Genomic DNA, 22,992 nt, shown 5'->3' with positions numbered 1-22,992 from the left:
ACAATTAAGCAAAATGTTACATATAGACTTTGGTTCATTGGAAAATCTTTGTTTTCTGTACTGGATGCAGCAATGTCTGTAGCTAAGCAGTAAAAACAAAAACTCATGTCTGTAGAGTTTCCTTTTGGAGGTCAGTGTGGATAAGTAGGAACCTTACACATTGATGAGTCAACGTGGAACTTTAAACCAGGGAATAACAAAATTGATTTAACTGTAGAGTAAAAATTGCATCTCTAGATGTCTAGACGTCCTGTGGCAATTTAGAAAAGGCCATATAACTGTATCAGCGTGGTCTGAGTGAAGAGCAACGTACACTCTACACATCTTTGCAGAGCCTTTCTTCTTCTGTATCTGTCAATTTTACTCTCACCTTGTTGTGAGGGATAGAAAAAGCTCACAGATCCTGATTCACTCAGCAGGCTGCCTTATAAAATAACTGGAGGCACTTGTGTTTTAGCTACTGCAGTGAGGCCAAATGGATGGCCAAGGCGCTGGAGGCCACTGTTTATTACCCTTTGAGTGCTTTCTATTTGGTTTTATTTTATTGAAAGGTACAGTATGGAGTTGTTGAAAGAAACATGGGCAATGAGAGAGATGCAGAGAGACTGAACATAGAGGATGGAAAACAGAGAGGAAAGACAGCAATACAAGCTCAAACTAAAAACAGTGAACAGTGACAAAGAAAAAGCTTTTCTGATAGCTCTCAAAAGTAATCAACTAAAACCTTCTGTGGAGGAACAAGCCTTGGTGGATTTTTTTTTTTTTTTTTTTGGTAACTCTCCTGGTTTTGAAATGAGACAGCGTCCACAGTCAATGTAATTAGAGCGCGTCTGAGCACACTGACCCATTGTTCTCATGTTGCCAAATAATGAGCATACAGGGGAAGTCATTGGTCAGTAAATGAGCCTGGGGTCGCCTGTCAAGTCATTAAGTAATCATTAACTAATCTCATTTAATCATGACCTCATCACCCCCCCCCCCTCCCCTTCTCCCCTCGAACCCCCACCCATCCCTCTATCCCCCAAGCCCCCTATGCTCCCACCAGAACCAGTGCTGTGGAGAGATAGTTTTACTGATAGTACAGGCACATTCATGTACCGGGAGGAAAACATTAACTATGTCTGCTGCAGTTTTCTGTTTAAGTGTTATGTTTGTGCTCATAAAAAGAAGCTCACTAATGAAGATGATGTGCAGCAGATATGATATGATATTATTCATATATATTTTTTTAATATGAGGTATCTGTTTTGTCCCCATGATGAAAGGTGCATAGAGAGTAATTAGTTTCCACAAGAAGGAGTTAAGAGTGCAGAAAAATATGCTATTAATAGTTTCAGGACCACGACTTTATAGTGTTTTTTTCTATCAAATAATCTATTGATTGAACTGTTTTATTAATTAATACATCTTCTAGGATATAATATGTCATAAAATTATTACAAAGTTCCATCCTAGAGCCTAAATAGACATCTTCAAAAGTGTTTTTTGTGGTCTAACCAACTGTCTAAAGTAAGATATTTGATTTACAGATAAACCTTATATAAATTTGCCACCAGCAGATTTGCTTGTTGGTGGTGCAAACTGCACCCTGATCATCTCCACCTCTTCTGTATTATCAAACTGTTATTGTTGAGTTGAGACGCTTCTGAAATTGTAAAGTTTTCACTTTTTTACTGCGGAGTAATAAGCAGACATAGCAATGACCAATGACCTGTTTTTGCTGTTGTATATACTGTACATCAAAGCATTTTGAAACGAATGTAAACCAGTGTCATCCTGGAAGAGAACAAAATAATCTACAAAACTGTGGTGTGCTTTAGAAAACGGTCGGTTAAGTAGTAAGAGGCAGGCAGCAGGTATGTAAAGCATACGCGGTTTGAGATAAACTGAACAAAACATGTGTGTCCCTATATGTCTGGAACTCAGATTGGGTGTTATAATCTTTCTCCCAACGAATAAACTAAAAATTCTTACACTCATTTGAAAATGTATTTGTCAGTACTGTAGTTGTGCCCTCTGTTGAAAAGGCCTCTCTTATCTATATGTAGATAGATAGATAGATAGATAGATAGTGGTTCTTCCTCTCTGTTGTCTATCTCCACTTTTCCCTTTGTCTCTCCGTCTCACTTCTTTCCCCGCTCTCTCCTTTGTGCGCTCTTCGTTTCTTTCTTTCTCTTTCTCCCTCCTTTCTTTTCCTCCCATCTCATCCGCCTTTGTCAGCAGTCTGGTCGGTGTCGGCAGCACTCACTTCTCTTTCTTTACCCTTATAAGGCTACTTTCATACACTCTCCATCCCGCCATCCCTCCCTCCCCCTCCGCTATCTCGACCCCTCCCACCGTGTTTTCCGCTTTCAACCTGCCAGCGGAGGTAGAGGAGTTCTCATCCATCTTCGAGCCAGACTTTGACACGCCTGGATGTTAAATTAAAAACATATAGCCCAAAAGAAGTGGGTCATATGCACCTAAAGTGTCCAAGACACAGCTTAGAAAATGAACATCATCCATCAAAAGCTTCCTGCATCTCTGCAAAAGCTTGTAGAGGAGAAAGCTCAGTCTGACATTGGCCATCTCCATAGCCAATTATAAGAATGGGGGGTAGGTAGGGAGAGCGTGGGTGGGAGAGTTGTTTTCAAGTCCAATCTCATGAATATGAATGAATGCACAATGAGAAAGACACAAAAACAGTCAAAGAGACACAGACAGACATCTCGCTGTTTTGACGTGCGGTAGTCAGATTGTCTGAGTGACACGTCATGTCTCTGACTTTCTCAAGAGATAAACCATCTAACGAGTGATGACACTCCCAGACATCTAGAGCAACACTGAGTGTGTGAAAGACAGTTTGCATGTCGCCCCATTCATTAGCTCATACATCAAAACAGATGGGATGGATGGACTCCATGTCTCTGTCGCTAATAAATCCTGACAGCAGCTCTCAACCTTTGTACAAGCCTGTTGCTCAAAGCCACTTCATCAGTTCATTGATCTGATGGGCATTTGTTTGTGATCACAGAATTTCCCAGCCAATCATGTAAATTTGCCAACCATTACACATTTTGTTATACCTTTTATACCAGGGTATCGACATCTTTAATAGCTTTGTGTGTATTAGGCCAGTGGTTCCCAAGCTTTTTGACTTGTGAGCCCATAAAATGACACCATATATATTTCTTCCTCATCACTAGTTCTGCCCAGATCAAAGAAAATGTGTTTTTTTAAATTTTCTTGTCATCTTTAAATAGGTTTTTGTACCCTGAATGTTAAATTATCATGTAATCCATAATGGTAAAACAAAATAAAGTGATACAAATGCCCAGGACTCCTTGACTGTTGGGGAACCACTGTACTGGGACATTGTGGGCAATGTTGCAAATCAATAAGCTGTTCTGCTTTATGGGAATATTGAATTTTTTAGATGATTATTGCATTAATGTAATGAAGGACCTCCATTTGCCAGGGATTTCAATCGCTCAATTAGCTAAAAACTGACCTTCTTGACTTGTTATTTGATCCATAATCACATCTGGGAGCTGCCTGGTGCAATCTCAGTCTTCTACTCGTGGCAACTTATCATCTCAGCAGCTGTCATTCCCTTTTTCTGACCAGAAATCTGATGCTTGTTAAGCCAGCGTCTGTCCAAATACTCTGAAATGCTCTTAGCTGTTGATTGTGTATCATGGTGAGTTCTTGACTCAACTCTTGTCTCTAAATGACTAAATGCCAAATCAACCAGATCAATACTTGTTCATTTTCAGTTCTGTGAAGAGCAGGAAGTCTGCATGTTGGCATGAAAGTGTTATTTAATCAGTCCCTTCTTTTTTTTTACTGATTAACAAAAGTTATGGATGCATCACTGTGCTTGTGGAGCAAAGTTTGATGTTTGTGATGGATGATTTTGATTTGTGACTCTTGCTTATCCAGAATAACTGCAATTTCACTGTTTAAATAAGTAAAAAATACACAGTGAGAACACACAACCCTCAACCCCAACCACAATTATACACTAGAAATAGAAAGATAACACGGCCAAGACCACACTCTGACATACCCTTTGACCCCGCCAGCCAGAATCAAATCTAGTCCGCATACAAAGAGTGACAGCAGCTGGGTCTGATGATTGACAGCTGGCAGGAGGAAAAAATTCCCAATAACCACTCACAACTTGTCAAAGTACTCCTGTTTGTGAGGCAGATAAGAGTCCCCTTAAGGGGACATACTAATATTACACAATACGAATAAGTGGATTGTGCTTTGTGTATTGAATTGAGCATTGATCCAGGGCTAGAGCTGTTCCCAAATATTTAAAAGACTACCTGACATCCACTGGTGGTCTCTATAACCTCTCAGCTGTTCTGTTATTCTAGTACATTTTGTCTTTGAGTGAATCTTCTGTGCCGGACTCGTCCGAGACAAATCCATAAAGTATTACGTATTTTTCATTCAGGTTAAGATAGTTCTGTCAGCCTGGGAGATTAAAAAGAGAGTGCAGTTAGTTGTCAAATCTGACTGCTGGTAATCCCACTGATCTATTCATCCATACTCAACTGTGACAGCAGTCTCTCTCTCTGACTACACTACTGTCCTTCAGTATTGATCTGAAAGTCCTGGGCCGCCAGATTGCTTTCAGCAGCCATCACCTCCTGCTGTCAAAAAGGGAAAAGCTGCACAGATTTTAGCCTGTTTTAGTGTTTCGAAAAGGGAAGAAAGATGGTTGATTGAAGTAAAGCTGGGACTTTGCCATTCTCAAAGTGAAAGTTTATGATCTGGATTGATGGAAAATGTGTTGATTTTGTGCTGATGAACGTTTTTAGAAAGTTTGAAAGACAAGTTTTCCTCTCTTTGTCTTTTCTCAGTTTCTCTGTAAAGTGCTTACAGTGTCAACAATTAACTGTATATTTGGGACTATGTCCCTCCTCCATCTCTCCTGTTGGCTGTTTCTTCCTCTCGCTATCTCTTTCTTCTCTCTCTCTCTATCTCTTCTTCACTCTCTCACACATACACACCTGAAAGGGCACCAGCAGGACTAATTATGGACCAACAATAACTACTCCCCCAGCTCCACTCCGCTCCCAGCTGCGTAACAAATTCATTGGCACACCGCTGCCACTACTGTAAATCAGTCTGACAGACTTGGAGGTGAGCTGCTGAATACATTCATGCGCCATGTGCTTGTGCCGCAACTTGTACTCACACAGGAGTAAACAGGCTATCCAGTTGTTAGATGTCCACATCCATCTCCACAGTGGACTGTTTGATGTTCAGAGAGGGACCGCAGGTGGAGGACAGAAAAGGCAGAAGGGCTGGGAGATATTGGAGGTTGGGGAGCAGCGACAGGCTGTTTGAGCAGGGGACCACTGGTAGAAGATGGTGTCGACAGAATGGCTGGATATATTAAAAAGAAAGAAATGGGTACTAAGGGTATTGTCCAGATATGAGGGTGGCAGCTGGAGTAAGATGTTGGGATGACATATTAGCTTTGAAGTACGGATTGCTGGAGGCCACAGAGCAGAAGATAGTGGTTTGGAGGATAAAATTTTAGTTTGTTGTATAGCTTTAAGGTTAGGATCAGCAGCGCTAGCACTCACAGTTGGGTTAATAGCTATATTTCAGGGATCAGACAACATGACATCAGCTCAACCCAACAGACAGGAGGAGTTTGGAATGAAGTGTCAGGTGTGACACTTTTTTTTCTCAAGTTTGACAACTTACAATAATTGGTGGTAAACACAGTTGACCCACCTCGACAAGACATTAAGCTATGATTGGTCAGGTTCCAGCACGTTGACGGCCATGTCTATCAGCGAAGTCAGGGCAAGAATTTATGACCTATGACTAATATAATCACCTAATCACTGATATAATCATTCATCTCAAAAGACAATAACATTGTGATACCATCAAGTATGTTTTACGAATTAGTTCAACCAAAATAAAAATAGAAATAAACAATATTGTCCCACTTACCATACATGTGATAGAAAGTTACAGTTTATTATAGTTTATTGGATATTCTAAGTATTAAAATGTTAAAAATTAAAATAATACTTAATTTCATGTCTTTTCAAGAACAAATAGATGGTTATTCAGGATAATCAGACCATAAACAGTAAAACACTTTATTTACTTCACTACTATTATTTGTTTTTTATCTTAAGCGGACAATGGTTTCCTTTACCTTGAAATGAAATTTTGTCATAGTTCAGTGGTTGTAGTGATATTTTGTTCATCGTACTCCTCATGACTGATACAGCACAGGTAATAGAATACAGGCAAAACAGCACATATGGAAATTCAGATATTTAGAGGAGAATGTATACAAACATACATACAGCACCAGTGCATATAACAGATAATAGTGGATGAAAGTGTTCTCAGGAGGCATTGATAAGGTACATCTCCCCTGTGTTTGTTCAATGTACATTGATACGAAACCAACACTCGACCCATCTGTAGACATTGTTAAAGGCAGTAAGCCTATTGTTGGAGGACGTATATATTAGGGATGGAAATCCGCCAGGACTCTGAGGTGCTTTTTTGTATGTATTGTCATTCTTTAAGTGTGGTAATGTTGCAGTAAAATATTATTTTTTTGTAATTCCTTTAATGGTTTTAATGTAGCACTGGCTGATTGATTCTTTTAATGACATTCAAAGCATAAGTAAGATAATTATTAAGAAAAAACAGACCTTGCAGATTAACTTACAGCGTCTGTCAGCAGGTAAAACAGCAGGTTTTGCCTCATGTTTCCTTCCTAAGCATTTACCTCCTGATAGTGCTGAGCCAGATGCGCCTGCATGTTGGTAATTTGTGTAATGTGACAGGTGTGATCATGCTCATAAACAAAGGAGGTGAATGTGTTGTTTCAGCAGAGCTTTCTCAACAACAATGCCTATATGCCTCGATCATTCTAAGTTTGATTGTGGAATTTTGTGGCAGGATAAAAAATGTAAACCTTACTTGTAAGCCCACACAAGAGAGACATTGTGAGTAACGTTAATGCTATATACGCATATGGAAATCTTGCTTGGCTGCAGGTGACTGCTGGTGGTCACAGACTTGAAGAAAGAGGACATAATGTAGGAGTGGAGACAGTATGCAGGGGCCAAGCTCCGGGCAGCCAGGGAGCAGTGTGGGAGTGGTGTACTATACAATACTGTACGGGAATGTGTTTGTGGAGATTATTAAAGAGCCATATATTTCTGCTGCAGCCCCACAGGGCCTGCTCTTACCGGCTGATCTCCACCCTGGCAGACGGGTAATGAAACAGGCCTCGCTAGAGATTCATCACTGTGGAGAGCCAAGGCGATTCTCCCTCTCTTCCTCCCACATTTCTCTCCTTTTACTCTCTAAAGTTTTTTTTTTTTTCTTTCTCTCTGTCTCTCAGTTTTGGTCCGTTGAATGTGCTGCAGTAGACTACATCTGGTTCAAACACAGCATGAACTCACATCATGTCAGACTTCTGTCCCAACATTTAGACTCTCTCTGTTTTCTGTTCTTTGCTCCTCTGTCACAGTGAAGAGTGAAATACTTATATGGCAGTTTGACATCATCTGATTTGCTCAGAGCCTAATAAGCTAACAGACTAATGAGCAAACAAGCTAAGTTTACTCTCAGTCCTCATAGTGCATCAAGAGCACGGATGCCTGGTGAAAAGAAAGAGTCTCGCACTAAGTGGTTGAAAGCTGGTGGCTAGTTAGCTTGCTAGCTCACTCTGGGTTAGCTTGCTCACTCTTTAGCTAGTTAGCTCACTAACAAGTGCAGCATGCATGCTTCAAACAGGTGATAAACCTCTGCAGGGAACATCTAGCTCCAGAGGTGTTGAAGTTAATACCTCGCTAATACCTTGTTGATATTACAAGGTAGACCGGAGGGGTTCAAAAGGGGGGCAGATATGATGCCGTATGGGACAGAGAGGCACCGAGAGCCGAGCTGAGAGGAGGGAAACATTTTTGCACGTAGGATTTGCCGAAAGGTTATATTTCCACTCCTCCATCAGTTCCAGTACTCAAAATCCCAGGTTTGAGAATGAGCAATAATTTGTGCCAAAAGTTAAATTTCAGGCGAAAAAAAAAGTTTAATGTATGAAACTGAAAGAGCTGATGAAGTACAGAAAGCGTGTTATGTATTCAAGTAAGCACTTCTGTCGACGCCTGGCTTGAAATGTTAGTGAAACAGGATGGATGAAATGAGGTGAAGGGATTTGTTGGCAGAGGTAGAAGTATAACACTGCAATGGGATGTGATGTCAGGAGAGTGAAAAAGGAAAGTGGCTAATCGGAGACACAGAAATAATTATCTTTGGCAGACTTTTATTGGAGTCTGTGCCAATAAAGCTCAATAAATTCAATGGAATTGAAGGAAAAAAGCTGATAGAGACAGCGAGAGGTGATGGAAAAGGAAGAGATATAGATGGAAGGAAGGGAAAGGGAAAGGGAGAAAGAGACTGTTGCACTACAGGGATCAATTACTAGGAACTCTGAGTTATGGTATTTGCTGCACCAAGTGCCATGTGGCTTTATTGCACCGGGGCAGTGTTTGGAGGGAAAGAGAGATTATTAACAACACAGAAAGAGAGAGAGAGAAAGTGAAGGAAAGAAAGCTGACAGAGAATCAGAGAAGCACTGAAAGAAAGAACGAGGTGGAGAGTTTAGAAAGAAAGGAGCAAAGAAAGATGAGTAAACCTTGAGCTCTTCTCTCCTCTCTACAGCTCTCTACTCTCTCAATTTCTGCGTGTCTTGCACTTTCAAGCGTGGAGCCCATTAAAGGGGAAAGCAGTGTAACTCACCACTGATAATCAACAGAGAGAGAAGGAGAGAGCAGATTCGCAGAGAAGAGATCCCAGGCCTCGTTTATTATGTTAGATTTTTCTATTGAATCGGACTGTGCTGTAATTTCTCAAAGTGGGAAGGAGGTGCAAGGAAAGTAATTTACACAATGAATAATCAGGACGTGTGTAGACAAGGACAGGACAAATTCGGTTTATGATTTATAAAAGCTCTACGGGAAAATCAAAAGAGAACATCACATTTTCAAATCAAGAGCCAAGACAACAGCCATCAATATACAGACAGTGTTGTTTCTTTACTGAGACGATGAGCTGACACTTTAATAGCACAACGCATGCTGTATACAGGTTAGGAAGTTGTGCAGTAAATGACACTTCATTCCAAAATGAGACAATACTCACTAAAAAGAAGCATTAAACCTACTTTTTCATTCATATCACTAATGTGAGCACATTTTTATGTCCATCCTATTCTCCTGAAGGAGATATCTCAGGAAGGCCTTGAGGAAATTTCTTCAAATTTGGCACAAACATCCACTTAGACTCAGGGATGAACTGATTAGAATTTGGCGGTCAAAGGTCAAGGTCACCGTGACCTCACGTCCCTCCCATTCTCATGAACGTGATATCTCTGGAACACGTGGAGGGAATTTCATTACATCTGACAAAAAAACGTCCACCTGGACTCAAGGATGAACTCGTTTCAAGAATTCATACACTTATTATGACAAATGTCTAAAATGATGAAGTGATGACATTTTATATCCAATAGGTCTTCTTTGCAGACTTCTGGATGTCTAGTTTTAAGGATCCAAATAGCAATCATTTTCATTATTGTCATTATTATTATTATGATTATTATTGTTAAGTTAATCTATCGATTATCTTTTCGATTAATCTGTTTTTAAGCTGTAAATTGTCAAAAGATTGTCAAAATATGCCCATCAGAAGTCTGCAGTTCTTTTTTTTCTCTGACTTAAACTCCCAAAACCCAAAGATATTAAATTAACAAGGATGTAAAACAGAGCTGCTTATATGTCAGAAGCCAAAACCACAGAATGTTTTGCATTTTTACTTGATAAATAAATGATTGATCATTTGACTAAGCACTACATATCCTCTGCATAACTGCAGTTTGAGAGCACAGCCTGGAAACATACAGTATAACACAACTGAATGCTAAATGTTTATTTATAGCCATTTATATAACTGTATGGTAGCTTTATGTAGCTGTATAGTGTCTGTCAGAGTGTTTGGTGTGTAATCCCTTGCAGCAAAGCCAACAGGACAAATTCCTGCACATTTGTTGTACTTAGCAAACAAAGAGGCAGTGATTCACTGTTAGAATGGCGCAGCATGCAGCCATTGACTGTTTCCACTGCTGCAGAGCTGTGACCTGTCAAACGCTCCCATGTCCAACCTCGCTGACCCTCGGACTGATCCTGTACTTGGATAAAGTACAGTGTTGTATTTGTTGACAAATACTGCCGGGACAATGGTATGACATTATATTTGAAATAGGACAGTGACATACTGTAACTGTAGTGAGGCTCATGGCAAGGACATGGTCACACCAATGACATGTTGGAGCTTTTTTCTTTCAGGCTTGAATTATTCACTGTTTTCTTTTTGGGCATATATGTGCAAGCATACAAGCCGAATTATTTACATCTTATTTTAAGCATGCTGGTAGCTTTATGATGATGGTGGTGGGTGGTCAGTCAGTTGGATGTCATTGTTACTCCATCCATACAACACTTTGGTCTAAACCAAGATATATTGAGAAAATACAGGCCACATTTACTATAATTGGTTTGGATATTCATGGTCTCCAGAGTATTATGATCTTTTCTCCTGAACTTTTCTTTAATGCATCCATCTTCCTTGACCAACTTTCCATTCTGAAAACTAGTACTTCAGATTTCCAAGGGAAAATTTGGGGGATTTTCATGTTTCCAACTGGATAACCATAGATATCCTAACCAAAACCAAATTGCAGATGTGCAATGAAGATGGATAAATAGAAAAAAAAAGAATAAACTTATAAATATGCAATGAGGCATAAATGTTCACTGCAAACATGTGATAGTCCATGTCTGATTCAGATTAGATAAAGTGTGCACATCTTCCTGAATGCTAAATATAGGCTAATACATGCAGCGACAATAATTGTGTTTGGCACATGTTAAACCCCGCACAGGTATTAATTTGCGGTGCTGTATCAGTAATCTGGGCCATTTCACTGCCATCAGATTATATGAATTAATTGCGTTATTATAACAAGTTAGACATGTAGCCGCATTATTCCAACACAGACATTAAAATAATAGACAGAAAATAGTTAAACTTCCAAGGTTAACTGTCTAATGGATGTGCTGTCACCTGCCATGTTCAGGCTTTACCTCAGCAGACAATATCACTGATGACACAAAAGTCTATTTTCCTCCAGAAAAGTAAAGTAAGTCAAAGTTGGTCAAAATCATACAAGGTTGTCAAATCTTCAGAAAAAAAGCCCAGCTAGCTAGTTGCAGAAATAATGCTTTATAGAGCAGCCACTTCTAAGATTTAATCGCTCACATGATCTGAATGGTTGTGCCAAAGATCATTGGAGGTTTGAACAGGCATCTTAAGGCCACTGGTGGCCATTAAATGACTTCACTTTCCTCCAAAGAAAAAATAAAGGACAGATGGCGGATGGGAGGAAAGAGACACAGGAAGAAACAAGAGAGATGGTAACCACAAGAGAGAAGTTCAGAGATGGATGATGATGATGGAAGAAGGGAGGTAATGATTGGAGTACATCCAGAAATGCAAAAAAAAAAAAAAGAAAAGCAGAGAGGCAAACAGAAATTGGGGGACCGGGTGAGAGGGAGGAGAGTCCGGAGGATTTAGAGGAGGAAAGGAAGGAGAAGATGAGAGAAGATGAGGAGACTCGAAGGAGCGGTGTAAGGGGGTACCGAGGCGGGTGAGGTCAGAATCCGACCCCGTGGTGTCCCATGGTAATTGAAATTAGGTGGGGGCGGCGGGTGGAGGGGTGGGGGGGGAGCGGGACTGGAGGAAACAGGCGACATGATAATCAATTTGAGGCAGAATCGGAAACATGAGCCACTGGGTGGGCCTCGTTCCCCCTACCAGGCCTCCAGATGGCCCCGGCCCCAACCTTGTGTGGGCCCTGTCAGAGCACACAGTGTGTGTGTGTGTGTGTGTGTGTGGATGTATGTGCACATGTTTTGTGTGCGTTTGAGAGACAATGCCATCTGCCAGGAGTGCAAGGGGAGTTCAGCAGATGTACTTGCGGACACTAGGGGCGCAGTAGGGTATAGACAATATACTGTATGCATTTATGTGTGTGTGTGTGTAGGGACTCCCGCAGAAAAAATGGCTGAAGCAACACACACAGACTCAAAGATATGTGCACATGTATGCGAGCAGCTTCAAAACTTTTTTTATTCATGTTTGATAGCATGTTAAAGCCCAAAACACACACTCACACACTGCACACACTTCCTCTTATTCTGCAGACGTTATTCTGCATCACTTTCTCTACGGTGAACTCTTTAAAATAGAGGCATTCATCCCCAAAATGCCAGATATATATGTTTTCAGTGATCTACCACTCATTAAGACGAGATGTCACTTCTTTATATGCTGTAGTAGATCAGTTTTGCTTCACAAAGCCAGCGTATGTCAGGTGAGCTGAGTTTTCACTGGGGAGTTTTTGCGTGATGACATGACGAGCTTTAAACTGTCTAACCCCGTCAACAAACAATTAAACAAGGTTTTATGCATGTAAAACAAAGCCTGATTCTGCAACTGCATGACCTATTTCTCACCTTTAGATGCTTTCAGAAACTGAATTTGATGGTACATTATTTTAATCGTTTTAAAATCAGCTGACCAGTGATATCCAGTCAGGTAGGAGGCAATATAAGTCACCTGTTGTTTGGTGAATGATATAATTAGGTGTCTGTCGAGTAAAACTCTTGATATAAAAATAACGCTGAGGCCAAATGCTCAAGCAGCTTTACATTCGTAAGTCCAGGGATCCTTAAAGTGCTTTTGAAGATGAAAAAAAACTGCCCACGAAGAAGAAAAAGTTCTTTTATTAAGAGCATTTATTTAGCCAAGCATAATGACTTAAAATGCTGACTGGCTTTGACCTCACAAGATCTTTAAACGTCTTGACATTCACTAATCTCAGAGCACAAACTGTGTTTTTAAAGTGTTTTTTCTGTGCGTTGTCCTCCCTCTTCTTCCCTTTAGTAAACGTTGGCTCTTGTAGAGGTCGCTTTGACCAGGAGTCCTTCAAAAAAGAGATGTGCTATCCTGGTTAAATATTGCATACATTTTAAAAATTATTCACAGTAAAAGAAGATTAAATGCAACCAGTTTTGGGATCTTTCCTGATCATAACAGGTTTAGGGTGAGCCTCCCGCACCCAGGTCCTGATCCTGCCAGAATGAATCACAAGCCCTGTTTACACAGCCTGTTCCGATCGGGAATGTTGCACCGTTATTCCGCCTCGCTGTTCTTTATAAAACATATAAACATAGAATGGGGAGGGGGGGGCGGCATTGTTGTTCCGCCATTAAGCCAGCAGCGGAGGTAGTCACATTGCTGAATAGACGTCTCTGTAAAAGGGAGAGCCGGCGTGGCGCGACAGTCAACACTAGACGCCGACGCTGTTGTGTTACACGTCACGCCTCTGATTCTGGAGCGCTGGCGTGATATCTAAAAGCACACACGGGGGCGGCGTTATGGCGGCTTTGTTTGGTTGAGTGTAAAAAAAGCAAAGCTGGCATAATGAAGGGTCTTTTTTACGGCATTATTGTGGGATTTCTGTTGAAAAGTGGCTATAGATTCACTATTAATCAAGATCTTTTAAACACAAACCTCGCTCAGCCACCCAGGGAACGACTGCAGGGTTAACAGATGAGAGTCAGTCAGTCAATCTGAGGCAACTGGAAAAAACTTATGAAGTTCACGTGTCTGATCCAGAGAGAAGAGACAGATGGATGGAAGGAGGAAAATTGAAGGCAGACATGAGGGCTGAATGGTGGGATAGATGCAGCAGGAGTGGAGGTGTCTGAGGAAGGTTTTGAAGTGATGGAGGAACATGAAATGTTTTGGAGAGTTATGTGGGCTGTTCAGCAGCCAGCTGGTTGAAGAAAAACACTGAAGCCAGAAGAAATACAGTAAATACATCTTTTTATGTCTGAACAGTATTGCTCCTGGTTTATTTCATATTTTGGTATGACAAACCTCATAATGTCTTTTCTTGGTTATTTGACTTTAAAACAGTGGAGTTGTTGTATGAATGATGGTGTAGCCTGTTTCAAGCACCAGTTGACCTCATTTCTGTTGCTCTGATTGAAAAATCTGCGAAGCATCTAGTGTGATGCCGGTTCATACACCTTATAAAGGCCATTTAGACCAAAATGTCATATGAAATAAGCCGAATGTGAGAGAAACAATGCGGTTTTTCACCTTTACTCAAGTTCTGCTGCTATTATATTATATTTCCACATAATATAACATAATCAATAACACCAGAAAACATCACTGATTGTGAGAAATCCCTATTTCCTTCAGGGAAATCCCAATGTCATTGTTTCAGATTAAACATTTCAAGCTGCAAATAATTGCAGTTGCACTAATTAATATTATGATTTGATGTTAGAAAGAGTTTTTGCAAGTGCAGCATAACAGAATGGTTATGTAACATTCAAATTAGCGCAGAGGCAGCCCAAGACTTCGCCTGTAAAGACTGCGATGGACAAACAGTGAGGAGAGAAAGGGGCAAATGAAGGGGAAAGGGGCAACTGGAAGAAAAAGGTCAAAGCAAGGTGAAACAGTTGGAAAAAGGAAGTGATGAAGTGAAGTGAGACGTCAGCTGGCTTTCCTCAGAGGCTGCTGGAAGTTTTGGGAAGCATTCATCTTAAGGATCTCCTCCTCTCTAGTAGAGCAAATAGTATCATCCTCTCCGTCGTCAATTAATACATCACCAGACCATCAACCCAATCCCCCCTGCCCCCCCACCATCATGTTTCTCTGTCCCTTCTTATGCCTCTCTTCTCTTTCCTCCCTCTTCCCCTTGAAGTGTTGAATCTTATTAACACCGTTCATTCGGCGCAACACAACACTCCATCAGCTGGTCGGTTCGTTGACTTGCTTACTGTACATGCCGTACGCATCTACCCCCCCATCCCCCACCCCCCCCCATTTTTAATTGGTGCTCATTAGAGGGTAAAAAAAAAATGCTGTTTTTGCTCAATTTTCACCAAAAAAACAGGAGGGGGAGAAGTCTATGAAAATGTTAATTAATAGTGGATGGAGGAGAACACTGGCAATTAGCAAAGGCTGACAGATAAGCAAGGCACTGGCACGACTACACACACACACACACACACACACACACGCACACACACACACACAGCAGGGCAGCAGGGCCATGTAGACAAGTGTCACTGTTTGATTCAGGCCAAACAGGAAGAAAGATCATAAATAGGGTCTTGTTCTTAGTTAGCATAAAAACACACACACACTGAAACAGATACAGAATAGACATAAAAACAAACATTCATATCACACTCACAGATACAGACAGAAAAATGTGTTGCTGTGGTTATCTACCAGATGTGAGAAAACGTTTTTCAGCTGTGCCTCTACCTCTCTCGCTCTCTTGCTCTCTTCATATCTGTATACTTTTGTTGAAACGTTGCAGCCCGGGGAGTTGAATTGCTTTTCTTCTCAGTGTGCTGTGTTAAACTTGAGCAATGCTGGATTTTTGAGACCAGCAGTTATTGATACTTGACAGTAAAAAAGATCAGATGTTGATAGTCTATACTGTGTTAGTTATTAGTCCTCTAATTGGGTTGGACCCCACGCTGGATTATCAACAGGTGTGTGTGTGTGTGGATGGGTTGTACATAATCTGATCAACTGGCCTAGTCTTATCATGGGGGTTAGTGTCAAAATGTAATGTTCTAACTTAATTTTAGTTTATTTTATGCTTACATGGTGCTATATCCCCTCATCAGGCACTTGTTAGACCAATGTGTCAGTCTGTTGCCTTTTTATGAGTTAAATTACTAGATTAATACAAACAGTCATATTTCTGAGTGTCTGTGATGCTCATAAAAAAAAGTATTCATTATTTTCAGAATCACAATCATCTTTATTGGCCAAGTATGTTTATGCATATAAGGAATTTGCCTCCAGTTTAGTGGCTTTCAAGGCCCAAACACACTGAAAGCGATAACTGACGCGCCTCATTTGACGCACGTCATTTGATGCTCCTATGGCGCACTGCAGGCATCAGATTTGAAATGCCAACACCACAGAACAGCACACATTTGTCCTGTTGTTCTTTGGATTTACTGCTGCATGAGTTAGGATGTAATGAATGAATGGAAAGGAGAAATGCAGAGGAGGAAAACAAAACTAAGAGCGTCTGACTCCACAGTAAATCATCTGTTGAGTGTTTGATGGTTATTTATTTGTGCTTTAGAACATTACCGCCATGAAACAATCAAAAAATAAAGTTTTATTTCTCCAATTCACTCTACTGCCGCTCGTTGTCTTTACTCGACCACCGCTGCGCCGCCTCTCTCTCCCCTCATGCTCTCTCTTTCTTTTTCGGCTGCAGAAAAAACAGTTGCGGTCACTGGGTCCTCATTTGACCCTCCAAAATTGAGACAAGGTCGGAGTAGTGATGTCAAGGCAGTTTGATGCACCTCATAATGCTTTTGGTGCTCGTTTGGCCATTTAAAACAATAGGTGTACTTCAAAACGTGCGTGTCTGACGCTTTCAGTGTGTTTGTTCTCTCAGTGTTCTTACACACAACACAACAATCTTCAGAAAGACACACAAAGAATGTCTATATACAGCTGAAACTGTTTCTGTGAACTGTAAACAGGATACAAATAGTGCAATGATGTAAAGAGTGCACAGAGAGCTGAGATAAATACTGAATGGTTAAAAGAGACCAGCTGTTGTTTGTGTAATTGTTGTGTATGGGAAAACTTGTTAGCAAATAGGAGTCACATGACATGCAGTACCGACAGCGGCCACTTGGCCAAAACTGTCCTACAGCCCTCGATCTTCTTTTTTTTACTTCTTTCCTGACTTTGACTTTAACACATGAATGCATTAAGGAAGACTGAATACTGTGTTCAAAGATGGCGTCCATTCATTCCTATAAAAGTTGCTCAGCAGGGGTTGCAATACTCAGAAAAATGTATTCACCATTTTACAACTGCTTCTTTTCAGCCAGTGTGCGTCACATGACGGACCTGGAAGTAGTAATTACACGATTTGGCCACTATAGTATGTCAGATTGGCTTCACAGCCTGGCGCTGTTCCTGGAGACTTGCTTTAACTTCCCAGATGTTCACTTTCTCAAAATCAGCATGCCTTCATGTGGCATTTTTGACAATTTGGTATTTTCTAATGAGCTACTGTGCTTGAATGAAAAACAGATCTGTCTGTCACAGCTGCCCCTTTATTGCCTATATTTCTGTTTTTTGATACAGAGATATATGTTTTTTGCATCTTATCTAATCTTCTCTCTGGCTAGATTCTTGATCAATTTGATGCACTGCCTTGTTTGTGTCTGATGAAAGGCTGACTAAGTCATTCATTAGCATCATAATCTTGATAACATCTGCTCAATTCTCTTTTTTCCTCCCTTTCCTCTCCCTGTGCATCCGCCCCTCTCTTCCCCTACAGGTGAGCCTGCAGTGGCCAGAGAGAATAACTGTCTGAACGCTGCCAAGGCCTGCAACCTGAATGACACGTGCAAGAAGTACCGCTCATCCTATATCAGTCCCTGCACCAGCCGCGTCTCCACTGCTGAAGTCTGCAACAAGAGGAAGTGCCACAAGGCCCTGCGGCAGTTCTTTGACAAGGCAAGACACTTCTGACACAAGCTTATCAAAAAAAAGAGACTAAAAAGCACACACACTGGAGGTTTTCCAAACGACTGATATCTGATAAAAGCTGAATATCCAACATAAAGGACCTGCTTCAAAAGGAAGAATGATTTTGAAGTGGATAAGTTAGAGGGGTTGTCAGAATCACAATAAATAATCATGCGGGCCTTTTTGTATAGGGTTTGCTTTTCCAGCGCGAAGCTTTGACATTGATTCAGTCATCAAACACAAACGATGTTGTTGCTGTCTGTGCCATATTGTAAAAAATGATGTGAACCATTGTAATTACAATCCAGCTCCCATGATGTCCCTTTGGAATAACTTTACTGGGACCGCTTCAAGTAAGCAACAATATGAATAAATTGAAAACTACAAAGAACGCATGACATTGTTAATCTTAGTGTGATGTATAATTTTGTTTTCTTCTTCTCGCAGCAGAGAACTCTCTGTCTGAACAGCCGTAAGCCTCAAGTTTTCTTTGAGTTGGAGATAAAACTATGATGACATGCTTCTTTTGTAGCCTGGCTGTCTGTTGTTACAACCCCTTTGACATCCACACTGTCATTCAACATTAACATCAGAATGTATTCATATTTTTATTCTACTGCAGCAATGCTGAATAGGCAAGGGAGCAAATTTTGGCATTTTAGCATAAAAATTCATAAAAACCTCCCTGTTGTTTCATAGAAACTTTAACATTTGCGTTAAAGGGTTGAACATTTTCTGTTGTTGACTGCATGTTATCACCTCAATATTTGGTGGTTGTTTGTTATACTGCCACCGATGCTAAACCAACAGGTTGGCAGAACTGATTGAACTGCAAAAATCATCCTGCTCACAGTAAGTGATGAATTGCAAATGTCCAACAGTGACATGGTTTATGTGGAATAAACAGAGGGAACTGAGAGTTAGCATGAGCAGCAATAGCCACTGAGGATGCTCAACAAAGAAAACACATCTACACAACTTCAGACTTCAATAGTAAATCCAGGGGAAAGAAGTATGAGGCAGTGCAGTAATTGTCACAAAATACAGTGGAAACGATTACAATGATCAACCGCTTATATGGATCAAAAAGCTCGGGACAGAATTTTCCTAGACAAATGCTGTCTAAATTATTTGCTTATAGTAATCAAACAGCCTGCTTACAGTGTTCATTTTGGGTCTTTTCATATATGACAACATGTGGAAAAAAAAAAGATACACGTATGATATGTACTTAATGGCTGCGGCACCATTATCAGGTGTGATGGCACACCTCAGCAGGGTTGTGCGGAGGTGCGGGGTGTGGGCGTGTTTTCCTCATGCACTCTCTACCTCGCTCGACCACTGCTTCTCTCTCTCTCTTTCTCTCTTGTCTTTTTTACAATGAGTCAGGAAGCCAACAGCAAAGTCTAACTTTACTTTTAATGTTATCAAAGGAAGAGAAATGTCCTCCCTTCTTCCTAGTAATGTTTTGTCCTCCCTCATGGCAGAGTCACAGCGCTGATCAGTCTAATCACTGTAATAGACAAATTTCAATTAGATGGTAATCTGCATGAGAAATAAAGAAAAAGAAAAAATCGGTTATAATAATCATCGGCTTATAATGATCATTTTGACCCGGACAGACGTGATCATTATAAGCGGTTTCCACTGTATATGATTAATGAAAAATCTTGAAATGGTCTTGAACTTTAAGTGTAAAGTTGTGTTGTGTTGATTCTTGTGTTACACAGGTTCCTCCGAAGCACAGCTATGGCATGCTGTTCTGCTCGTGCCCGCTCAGCGACCAAACAGCATGTTCTGAACGCAGGCGTCAGACCATAGTCCCTGTCTGCTCGTACGAAGAAAAGCAAAAACCCAACTGTCTTGAACTGCAGGCCTCCTGCAAGACCAACTACATCTGCAGGTAGGATACAATAGACCTTCAAATCGTATTCATTCATGTTTTCAAAAATATTACAGGGCATTGTTTATGCCTTTATTAGACAGATGATAGTAAAGATTTATTAAACATGAGGGGAGAGAGAGATGGGGAATGAAATCCAACAAAAGTCTCCATGGTACATGGTTCACGCCTTAACCCTCAGGCCACCAGGAACGGTTGGAGGATCTGAATTTTTGTTAAAATAATACAAAATATATATTCAATGTGTTTTAAAGCATCAATGATATGTGTTAACCATTCATCAAAGATACATAAACCCATGGGTTTTTTTGTTGAAAAAAGGTTTCTTAAGACTTTTAATGTCATTTCTACCATTAGGTGGTGTCTTGCTTTGAGATTCTCCGTCCATCGGAATGGACAGAAAAGATAAAACATAATAAAATATTTTTATTACCAATTATTTATAAGTGAATTTAGAGTAGAAATCCACCATTACAATATTTTTTTGTGTTTGGAACATAATTGGGTTTTGAAGGGTCGAGCACACAGACGTACAAACATGCCCCATGGACACCTCTTTACATTGCACAGTCACTGTAGTCACCAACAGCAGCAGAAATAAATTGTCTGCCTTCACGCCTCAAGTCTCAGATCCACACACACACACACACACACACACACACACATACACACACACACACACACACACACACACACACACACAGAAAAGCTGCAGGGCTCCTGCATTCAGAGTTGGAAAAGAGTAATTCAATGATGGACATCTGACATCACCCTCATTGGAGTGTGTGTGTGTGTGTGTGTGTGTGTGTATGTGTGTGTTTATGCGGTCTCTTGAGCCTACAGCCAGCAGCCTTGTGGCTCTCTGGGATTAAATGGAAGCATTAGGCATCATAAATGAGCTCCATTTGGACCGTGGCCTCAGGTCTCCCTCCCTCTCTGCTCACCCTACTGTCTCTACTTAACAACAAGCAGCAACACAACAGTAAAATCATTCTACAAGTTTCTGTCCTTCCCTCCATATCTGTCTTTTTTTGCTTCCATGGTGCTCTCTGGATCCATCAGACATACGCTCAGGGCTGAACAACAGGTCTCACTGCAGCGCAGCCTCCTCCCAGCCCATTTGTCAGTTAGCACAGATAGATTAAAGCCATGCATTTCCACAAGCTCCCTCACCATATGTCAGGTTTAGTATACTGGCTGCTGTTGACAACTCTCACTACGCACTGCTCTGCTCAGCAACAGGATGGTGTGATTAGATAGATCACACTGTGAGTGTATATATGCTTGTGTGCGTATATGTTTTGGTAAATGCTTGCAAGCAGTTCCTTCTACTAGCTTATAACTCTTCAGATAAACAGAAATCTGCTCTTTTTAAATAGCTAAATTCAAAGTGAGGTGCGTTAAAGGTAAACTGTGGAGTTTTTGACCACTAGTAGCGCTGTGGAGCAATGTTTTTATGAGTTGTACATGTGACAAGAGGAAAATTAATATGCTTGCATATAGCAGAGAAGCCAGAGTTTCAATTTTATCAAAACAATTGGAGAGAAATATAAATGTCCTTGTAATTTTTCAAGAAAACTCAACGGGGAGCTAAGTGGATGTCGTCAAAAGTGAAAAGTCTTTGATTTAAAGAAAATATTTATTTTAATTTTAGTTTATTTTATTAGTTTATTATTACATTATTAGTTTGTTGCTATTTTATTTGCTAATTCATTATAATTTATTCTTCATTACTACTAAATAATTATGCATTTTATTTATTTTATTGTTTTATTATACAGTTTCTTTATTATTTTCTTATTTTTTTTAATACTATCCTGGTCTTTTTGTAGTTTTGTTCATTCTTATTCATTATGATAACATTTCACTCATCAGCTGTGGAGACCTTGGAACGCAGCAACCAACAGTGCACAGACATGACAATAACTGCAAACAAGTCCTCATTTTAATCTTATTTATTTTATAGAGAACTTGAAAGACAAATGCTTTACTGGACTGACTCCCTGGTTTAACTTTGACCTGCTGTATGTTTTTCAGTGGAATGAGGGCTTAATTCTGGTTTTACTGCCAAATACATGATTCAGATAGTGTGACTAACCTTTCTTACAGGGAAATACAGCCTACAGTAAACCTGACCGCTTGTGTTCCTTCCCTGCCAGAAAAAAAGAAAAAAAAAATCTCAGCAATTAATATTCTGAGGGAAACGTTATCATCAGTGACAGGAGTGAAAAATTGCAAAATGAGACCCAGATTGTAAAAGAAAACTGGCTTTTCCTTAAACATTGTAGAGTCCAAAAGTGGCATTAAAAGGTTTTGGTTTGTGTCAAGAAGCCAGTATATCACACTCAATCTCACTTCAAATGGTGAATTCCTTGGGAATCCAAAACTCCATTTCAATTTCACATGCCACTGCACCTGTGGTAAAAGTGTAAACAAACATTTGTGAAGGCAGTAAATGAAACAGAACAGACTTGCCAGAGGAGAATTGCCTTTAGCCTCGTTCATTCCAGGATATGAAACAGCCGCAGCATACGTAAGAGGGTCATCTTACTTCACTGACGGCAGCCATTTAGGAGGCTAATTGCATTGAGAGAAATGACTTCCAGAGTACACTCATTTGGACCGGCCATTTTGCTGCACATTCCAGTCACATTGGCCATCTGAATTTCTCATATAAAATCTATTAGAAGTATAATCATGTTTGGCTCTAAAATATTTTTGGATGTGTGTGTGTGTGTGTGTGTGTGTGTGTGTGTGTGTGTGTTGCAGATCACGTCTGGCTGACTTCTTTGCCAACTGCCAGCCGGAGCCTCGCTCGTTGTCAGGCTGCCTGAAGGAGAACTACGCAGACTGTCTGCTGGCGTACTCGGGTCTGATTGGTGAGTTCCTATGACTGTTACCGGTCAGTCTTGTCTTACACCTTTTCTTCAAAGGATAAATGAGGTTTATTGTGACTTGGATTTTTTGAAAGATTTGGCTCTCACTCAAATTGACATCAATAGCATTCCACTCACTGAGGTAATTGCTGAAATCCGGGAAACTGGTCACATTAGAAGTCAGACGGTAAAGAGATGCAGGTGATCAGACATTAAGCAATAAAGGTTTTGAAAAAAGCTCAAGGTTCGCCAGATCTTTTTTGGAAGAGAAAACAAAGGCAAACGACGAAATGACCCCAGCAGTTCACAGACAAACTCCTGATACCTTCCTTGCCTCAGTTGTGTATATGTGCAATTTTTCTGTGCAGAAAGTGATTATTAAGATTCCCAGTGTGGCAACTTTTGGTTTTACCTTCAAATAAAGCAATGGTAGGTGTGTGCCATATCATATTGTTCATAATAAGTATTTGTCATATTTATTACATACATTACATATTTATGTCATGA

General features: G+C 40.4%; 1 protein-coding gene across 3 annotated transcripts in view; it reads left to right on the top strand.

Moving 5' to 3' along the window:
* Window positions 1–22,992, top strand: part of gfra1a (gdnf family receptor alpha 1a) — a 101,943-nt gene that overhangs the window by 56,236 nt on the left and 22,715 nt on the right. For all 3 annotated transcript variants that reach the window (XM_042432660.1, XM_042432661.1, XM_042432663.1), the window contains 3 exons: window positions 17,516–17,694; window positions 19,437–19,609; window positions 22,379–22,488. In XM_042432660.1, coding sequence (XP_042288594.1) covers window positions 17,516–17,694; window positions 19,437–19,609; window positions 22,379–22,488 — 462 coding nt within the window. The remainder of the gene's footprint in view (window positions 1–17,515; window positions 17,695–19,436; window positions 19,610–22,378; window positions 22,489–22,992) is intronic.

Source organism: Thunnus maccoyii, chromosome 14 (assembly GCF_910596095.1).
Source record: "Thunnus maccoyii chromosome 14, fThuMac1.1, whole genome shotgun sequence".
Lineage (NCBI taxonomy): Eukaryota > Metazoa > Chordata > Actinopteri > Scombriformes > Scombridae > Thunnus > Thunnus maccoyii.
Note: the sequence above shows the minus strand (reverse complement) of the source record. Positions and strands in the feature narration are given on the sequence as shown.